General features: G+C 63.9%; 1 protein-coding gene across 4 annotated transcripts; it reads left to right on the top strand.

Annotated features, from left to right (window-relative positions):
- Positions 1–85: 85 nt before the first annotated feature.
- On the top strand, positions 86–6,351 carry RGS19 (regulator of G protein signaling 19). 4 transcript variants are annotated; one of them, XM_017515658.2, is made up of 6 exons: positions 86–212; positions 3,079–3,176; positions 3,387–3,508; positions 5,055–5,129; positions 5,210–5,444; positions 5,543–6,351. In XM_017515658.2, the coding sequence occupies exons 2-6, from the start codon at positions 3,147–3,149 to the stop codon at positions 5,732–5,734; spliced, it is 654 nt and encodes a 217-aa protein (XP_017371147.1). In that variant the 5' UTR covers positions 86–212; positions 3,079–3,146; the 3' UTR covers positions 5,735–6,351. The 4 variants fall into 4 exon arrangements, with proteins under 4 accessions (XP_017371147.1, XP_017371145.1, XP_017371148.1 ...); XM_017515656.2 differs by lacking the exon at positions 86–212 and adding an exon at positions 256–790; XM_017515657.2 differs by lacking the exon at positions 86–212 and adding an exon at positions 821–915.
- The last annotated feature ends 664 nt before the right edge of the window (positions 6,352–7,015 follow it).

The raw sequence follows: 7,015 nt of genomic DNA, 5'->3' as shown, positions 1-7,015 counted from the left end.
CGGGGTGGGGCGGGGCCGAGCGCAGGAGGGGCGGGGCCGAGGGCGGGGCGGGCCGGGCGCCCCCGGCGCGAGGAAGTCCCGGCGCGGCTTTGGGGAAGTGCGGCCGAGGCGCCTGCGCACTGCGCCTCCCCTCCCTACCCCCCCCCGACGGCCTAGCGGGACCTCGGAGCGCGCGGGCCGGCGGCGGCGCGAGTGGCTCGGGAGCGCGGCTGGTGAGTGCGCGCGCGCGGCGCGGGGACGGCGGCCCTGCCCCTCCCTGCCCGGGCCCGGGGACCGAGCGGGGCGGGAGCCGCAGGAGGCGGCGCGCGGGCCTCGAACCCCACGGGCTCCCGCCGCCAGGTCCACGTGGACCCTGGGCCGCAGTGGAACTGCAGCCCGGCCCCCGCGCGTGGGGGAGGGGGCGCTACGGCTGGGTTCCCCTTTTTCTGGAGCTCAAAGCCTGGGGAAGTGATTGCTCAAAGGTGGGGGCCGGAAGAACCCAGGTTTCCGCGTCTTCCTCCCCCCATCTGCCTGCTGAGGAGGGGCCGGGGCGGGACACCCTGTCCGCCCCCGCCCCCACCTCGCCGGATCTGGCCGCCACTCAGCCCCGCGAGCTGCAGGGAAGGTGCTGCGCCCCCGGCCCCAGCCCATCGGGGGCTCCTGGCGCTAGCCTCCCTCCAGAGCGCGGCAGGAGTCCCTCCTGCCGTCTGACTCGAGTCCCTGCTGCTGCAGTGCACGCCCCTTCGGCAGCCAGGGTGGGGCCCACACCCAACCTGGCCCCTCCTGCCCCCACCCCGCCTTTGGGTCGCTGGTGAGTAGGGCGCCTTGAGGTAGAGGTGGGGACGTCAGAGGCTGGAGGTGGACACAGGCTCCCAAACTGGACCCTAAGAGCGGAGAGAGGAGCGCGGTGGGTGGGTCACCACCACTGTTTTAGAGGTGGGCTGGGGAGGGCTGGCCTTCCTTGGAGGGACCAGGCTAGGGTTCGCCCAAGCCAGATGGGGAGGGTGGCAGATGGGAAAGGCCATGGGCAGGAACAGAACTGAGAATGGAGCCCCTCTCAACCCCCCTCTCAAAGGTTGTGACATTTTTCTCTGGGATTGTCACATTTTCTTATTCTTTTTTTGGACTGGGCAGGCTCTGGGACGTTCTTTTTCCTTCTGTGGAGCAAAGCAGCAGCCACTCCCAAGGGAGCCTCTATCCCCAGAGACCAGACGTGCCTCCTGTCCCGCCTCTCCCATCCCAGACTTGGGGGCCAAAGCCTGGGGGACTGGGGAAGGGGGATCCCCAGTACCAGGATGACGAGCAGGGGAACCCTAGTTGAGACTCTGTATCCCCCAGGAGAGAAGGGGAGTAGCCTGGGGACATAGGTGGTCCCAGTTGACCAGAGAAGGGTACAGGAAGCCAGGTCCAGGGATGGTGACCAGTCCAGGGCCTGCAACTGGGAAGGAAGGGGTTGGCTCCCTCCTCTGCAGCAAACGAAGCCCCTGGCACCCTGGCCCTGCACCCCTAGACACATCCCCTCCTCTAGTTCAGAGCCGGGGTGGAGTTGTTAGCCCAGGAGGGACAGTATCCAGGGTGGGGGAGGACTCTGGGTGGGGACAGAGAGGAGGAAGAACTGCCGCCTGGGGAAGTCACAGCCCCGTCTGGTACAGCTACCAAACCTCAGGGTGCCACACCCCTTCCTTTCCCTAGAAACTTGACCCCTAAAAGGAAGCCCAGCTGCAGGGCTGCTTTTTGTCCCCTCATGTACTTGCTAGGAGCCCGTGGGACCAACAGTCTCAGAGGAAGGTGGGCAGGTGGTAAGGGGCTGAGGTCCCCTGCACCTGCTCCAGACTTGGGCCAGGGCAGTAGCCTCTGCATGCCCAGGCCCCGGGGCAGTGGGTGTCCTAAGAGTGCAGAACTCCAGCATTGTCTCCTCTGAGCTCCATTTGCACCCTGTCCCAAGAGAGGCCAAGAGAGGCCAACCAGGCAGAAACAAGCACTCAACGGCCACAAGCTAGGGGGGGCACATCAGAGAGGGTGAAGAGTGAGACACTGAAGTCGAACCAAGTTGGAGCCTCCTGGCCAGGGAGGAGGCCGGCGGATGAGGAGGCCGGCAGTGTGCATGGAGGCCCAGAGGGCCCTACCCTGCGCAGAGGTGGGCGCGGCTGTTCACAACCGCCTCCAGGCAGATCGGCACCCTGTGCCATCACCCAGGGAGACGGGATTCGAAGTGGTATCTTGGGTAGCAAGAGGGCGACCCACGGCCTTGGCGTTCCTGGCGCACCTCCCTTGCAGACGGTGCAGCCAAACACCAGGAAGGACACACGCCATGCCACACCGCACCTGTCAGCAACTCCGGGCTTTGACTGGGGAGCAGGGTTCCCCCGCCCACTGCCACCCCCACTTCCCTGGCTGGCGTGCCCTGCGGTAGGGCCTTGGTCCACAGCAGTTTCACAGCCTAGAGGTAGTGGGCAGGAAGGGAGGGAAGTCTTGGGTGGGAGACAGCAGGACCAAAGAACCATGTTTGGGGGGCACGTCCCTCAGCACCAGGGCCCTGCAACCCTTCCCATACCCTCAGGAGGTCCGGCCGTGAGTGCCACTTAAATCCTCAATGCCACAGGGCTAGCCTGCCGCCCTGGCTGAGACCTCCAGGGCCTACAGACAGACCTGGACTCTTGGGGGAGAGCTGCTCTGTCTCCTCCCCACCTGACACCCTAGAAACGAGTCTGGCCACCACCCTCATGCATCAGTTGGTAGCCCCAGACTCTCGGGGCCCCTTTGGGAGGGGCTGGGAGCCGGAAACCAAGAAAGAGGAACCCAGGCTTCCGGCTTCCCAGGGACTGAGCGGATGGGGTGTCCCGGAACCTCCTGTGGGGGCCTCATCTGGGGCCCAGCCTGGGAGGAGGGGCCACAAGCTGCTGCAGTCCCCTCCTCCATGACCCTGGGCCCCCTCCCAGCCCTGCTGTAAGCTTAGAGTAGGCGTAGAAGCCCTCGGGAGAGCCGGGTCCAGAGGCAGGAGCAGGCCCAGCTAGGGAGACACCCTCAGGACCCCTCCTAAGGGACAGGTGGGGGCTGGGGTTTCTGGTTCTCAGTCAGAACCTTGGCACCTCTCCCCAGACCCCCAGGCTGTGGTGAGGGTCTGAGAGCTGGCACCACGGAGCCTGGGCAACCTCCTCTGCCCACCCATGCCCACCCCGCATGAGGCTGAGAAGCAGGTACGCCACCTCCCCTCTGCCTCTGCTCCCCTGGGGGAGATGGGGTGGGGCAACCTGAGGGGTCACAAGGAGTTGGGAGACCCCTGAACACCTGGGAGGCCAGAATGGTCATGTCCCTGGGAGCAGGGGCCACCCATGGGAGGGTAGGCGAAAGGTGGCGGGTCTGGTGGGTTCTGACCTGGAGGCTGAGGTAGCCCCATGTCCCCGCAGAACACAGGGCCAGAGGAGGCGGACCGGCCCCCTTCAATGTCCAGCCATGATGCAGCCCCTCCAGCGGCCCCCAGCCGCAACCCTTGCTGCCTGTGCTGGTGCTGCTGCTGTAGCTGCTCCTGGTGAGTGGGGCCTGGGGTGCCCAGCTGGGGAGGAGCCAGGGGTATGGGGCCAAGGAGACTCAGGAGGGGTCCCAGTGGTGGCTTATGAGGCATCCCCTGAAGGCAGGATGTCCTTGCCACCTCGCAGCCAGCCCTGTCCTGTCCAGGGTCTGTGGGGCCCTGGTGATGAGTGGCCGGTGCCTGGGCCCCTGGGAGGTTCAGGGGGCTTGTGTATGGTTCTTGTGCCTGTCTTGCCAAGGGTGCATCCAGCTGCTGTGTACACGCATGCTTCCGTTCACACAGCATGTGCTTATCGATGCTGCTGTGGGCCAGCCCAGGCTGGGCCCTGGGTGCCTGCAGTGGAGTAACAGGCACAGGCCAGGTGTGGTGGCTCACGCCTGTAATCCCAGCACTTTGGGAAGCCGAGGCGGACAGATCACCTGAGGTCGGGAGTTCAAGACCAGTCTGGCCAACGTGGTGAAACCCCATCTTTACTAAAAATACAAAATTAGCCAGGCGTGGTGGTGGGCACCTGTAATCCCAGCTACTTGGGAGGCAGGAGAATTGCTTGAACCTGGGAAGCGGAGGTTGTGGTGAGCCGAAATTCTGCCATTTCACTTCTGCTGGGGCAAACAAGAGCGAAACTCTGTCTCAAGAAAAGAAAGAAAGAAAGAGGCACAGAACCCCCCAGACTGTGTGGGGTGGAGGGACTTTCGAGCAGAGACCCAAAGAGGGAACCACTGGCCCTGGGTGATGGCCAAGAGCTTCCCAGACAGCGTGAGCAGGGGTAAAAGAGCACAGGGTTGGAGGGGTGGTCTCTGGGCATTCCTGTGGGGGTGGGAGTGGGGCTCCCAAATGATAACAGATTTTCTAGGAGGGTAGGGGAGCTGGTGGATGTTTTCCTGCCTTGCAGAAGCCTGGCCCTACTCAGGCTTCAGGCCCTGGCTGATGAGGGGACAGTGCTTCAGGACCCATGTGGGGTCAGCTGACCCATGAGCAATGTGGGGGTGGGCGGGGGACAGTGAGGAGGGGGGTGGGAGGAGTCCAGGGGCCTCGTCCAGAGGAGTCAGGACGTCTGGGTACATGACGTCTGCCAGCCGTCCAGGTGCCCTGGAGAGAGGTCAGCCGGGTCTGGATTTGGGTCCAGCCCTGACGGTGCTAGTAGCCAAGGCAGGGAAGAAGCTTCCCTTGAGAGAGCCAGGGGTCAGGCTCCAGGACCTGACCGGTGTGGACACGTGGGTTTGGGACCCTCACTCGCGTCAGCCGACAAGACACTGCCGGCACGCCAGACCTGCAGCGTGCGGCCCCATCGGAGGGACAGGGACGGGGGTCAAGATCAGGCCTAGGAGCAGTGTCCTGCCCAGTGGGCCAGGGATGGGGAGGAGCACCAGGAGCCAAAGGGTCCCTCCTGGAAGGCCAGAAAGTCCCGGCCACTGGGGCAGAGTCTGTTGCCTGGGCACTGTGGCAGGAACAGCAAACTGGACGGCATATTCCCTGGGGAACGGTGGGGGGGAGCCCAACGGGAAGCCCCGTGTGCCAGGGCAGTGCCGCTTCCTCCCTGCTCTAGGAACGAAGAGCGGCGGCGTGCATGGCAGGCCTCCCGGGAGAGCAAGCTGCAGCCCCTCCCCAGCTGTGAAGTGTGGTGAGTCCACCCGGCTGGTGTATGTGTGCTGGGGGGCCCAGGCCAGGAGACTCAGGCCTAACGCAGCCCGATGCTCACAGTGCCACACCAAGTCCTGAGGAGGTGCAGAGCTGGGCACAGTCCTTTGACAAGCTGATGCACAGCCCAGCGGGACGCAGTGTGTTCCGGGCTTTCCTGCGGACGGAGTACAGCGAGGAGAACATGCTCTTCTGGCTGGCCTGCGAGGAGCTGAAGGCCGAGGCCAACCAGCATATGGTGGACGAGAAGGCGCGGCTCATCTACGAGGACTACGTGTCCATCCTGTCCCCCAGGGAGGTGCGCCGGCCACCGGCACGGGCAGGGGGCAGCCTGCTCCGGCACCAGGTGGGGAAGGCCCCTCCCCAGCCCCCTGACCCCAGCGCCTTGTCCCGCAGGTGAGCCTGGACTCCCGCGTGCGGGAGGGCATCAACAAGAAGATGCAGGAGCCGTCGGCGCACACATTCGACGACGCGCAGCTGCAGATATACACGCTCATGCACCGGGACTCCTACCCACGCTTCCTCAGCTCTCCCGCCTACCGGGCCCTGCTACTGCAGGGACCCTCGCGGTCCTCCTCCGAGGCCTAGGCTGCCCGGCAGCGCAGACCCCGCCGCCTCCCCTGGCAGACGCCGGGTTGCTGTCAGGGCGCCCGCCCGCAGGCCCCAGCCCTGGAGGCCGTCCTAGACCCAGTGGGGAGGGCTGTGTCTTCTGGCTCTGCCCACCGTCCCGAGCAGGAACTCCAGGGGCAGGGCGGGTCAGAAGCCCCCTCATCGCCCACAGCTGGCTGGCATGGTGCTCCTGGCTGGGGGCTCTTGTGTGGTGAGAGCAGGGTCCCCCCAGGAGGCATGCTGGACCCATGAGCCTCGTTGGGGCCCCCTCCCAGGCAGCTGATGGGCCCCAGACTAGCCTTTGGTGGATATAGAACCTCCGAGTTGTGTAGTTTGGTGACATAAGGAGACCTCCTACTTGAGCTGTCTGTACCCCAGAACCAAACCCAGAACCTCAGAACCAGATGTAGAACCTCAGAATCCTGCACTCAAGGTGCCAGGACCCAATTTCTGTTTTATATGTTCATGAACTTTAAACCTGGAAACATGTCCTTGATACGTGTTTTATCAAAAAAAAAAAGTTTTCATATTTATCTCTATTCCTAACCCCCCCAAAATAGGATGTCTTATTATTGAAAATATTTTTTAAAGCAAAAGTCTCTCCTCATGTTTTTCCAAGTTTAGGGAGAGACGAGAATGAGGGGTGGTCCCACACTCAGGGCTGGGGAGTGTGTCCTTGTCCCAGGACAGGGGCTCCAGTGCCCCCCAGAGGGGAGACATCCTGTGCGCCTGCTCCTTCTCCCACGCCCTGGGCTCCACCAGACCCCTCCTCAGAACAGGGGCCCCAGTGGGTAGTTGTGCTTCACCCTGCCCGGGGCATGGGCTCCACAACCTTGGCCTCAGCCTCCTTAGCAGTGATGTGGGGCTAGAACAGCATGACCCACAGCATCTCAGAAGTCAAGAGGCAGCAGGAGGGGCCGCCCAGGCCCGGCTGGACAGGGTCCGAAGAGGCAGGCCGGCTGGCTGGGGCAGGAGGGGTGGCTTGGTGCCTGGGACAGTGTCATCTTCGCCATCTCACAGGCACACCCCCACATTTCTGGGAAGGTAAGGGATTTGAAGCTGACTGGCTCAGGGCCCTGAGACCATAACTCCCACAAGAACAGAGGCAGCAGCATGGAGACAGGCTGTCCTAACGTACCAGGAGCAGACCTGGGCCCTGAGCAGCCCATGCTTGAGGCAGCGGGGAGGACACTGCTCCACATAGGACGACAGGCTGTCAGCACGTACACGAGGTCCTCTCCCCGCTGCTCTCACACACAC

The sequence above is a fragment of the Cebus imitator genome, unplaced genomic scaffold (genome assembly GCF_001604975.1).
Source record: "Cebus imitator isolate Cc_AM_T3 unplaced genomic scaffold, Cebus_imitator-1.0 Scaffold555, whole genome shotgun sequence".
Classification (NCBI taxonomy): Eukaryota; Metazoa; Chordata; class Mammalia; order Primates; family Cebidae; genus Cebus; species Cebus imitator.
Note: the sequence above shows the minus strand (reverse complement) of the source record. Positions and strands in the feature narration are given on the sequence as shown.

Excerpts from the sequence above, each read along its gene's own strand:
- RGS19 (XM_017515658.2), top strand. The coding sequence starts at position 3,147 with ATGCCCACCCCGCATGAGGCTGAGAAGCAG. Across the intron at positions 3,177-3,386 it reads CGCATGAGGCTGAGAAGCAG|AACACAGGGCCAGAGGAGGC; the intron begins GTACGCCACCTC and ends ATGTCCCCGCAG. Across the intron at positions 5,445-5,542 it reads CCATCCTGTCCCCCAGGGAG|GTGAGCCTGGACTCCCGCGT; the intron begins GTGCGCCGGCCA and ends CTTGTCCCGCAG.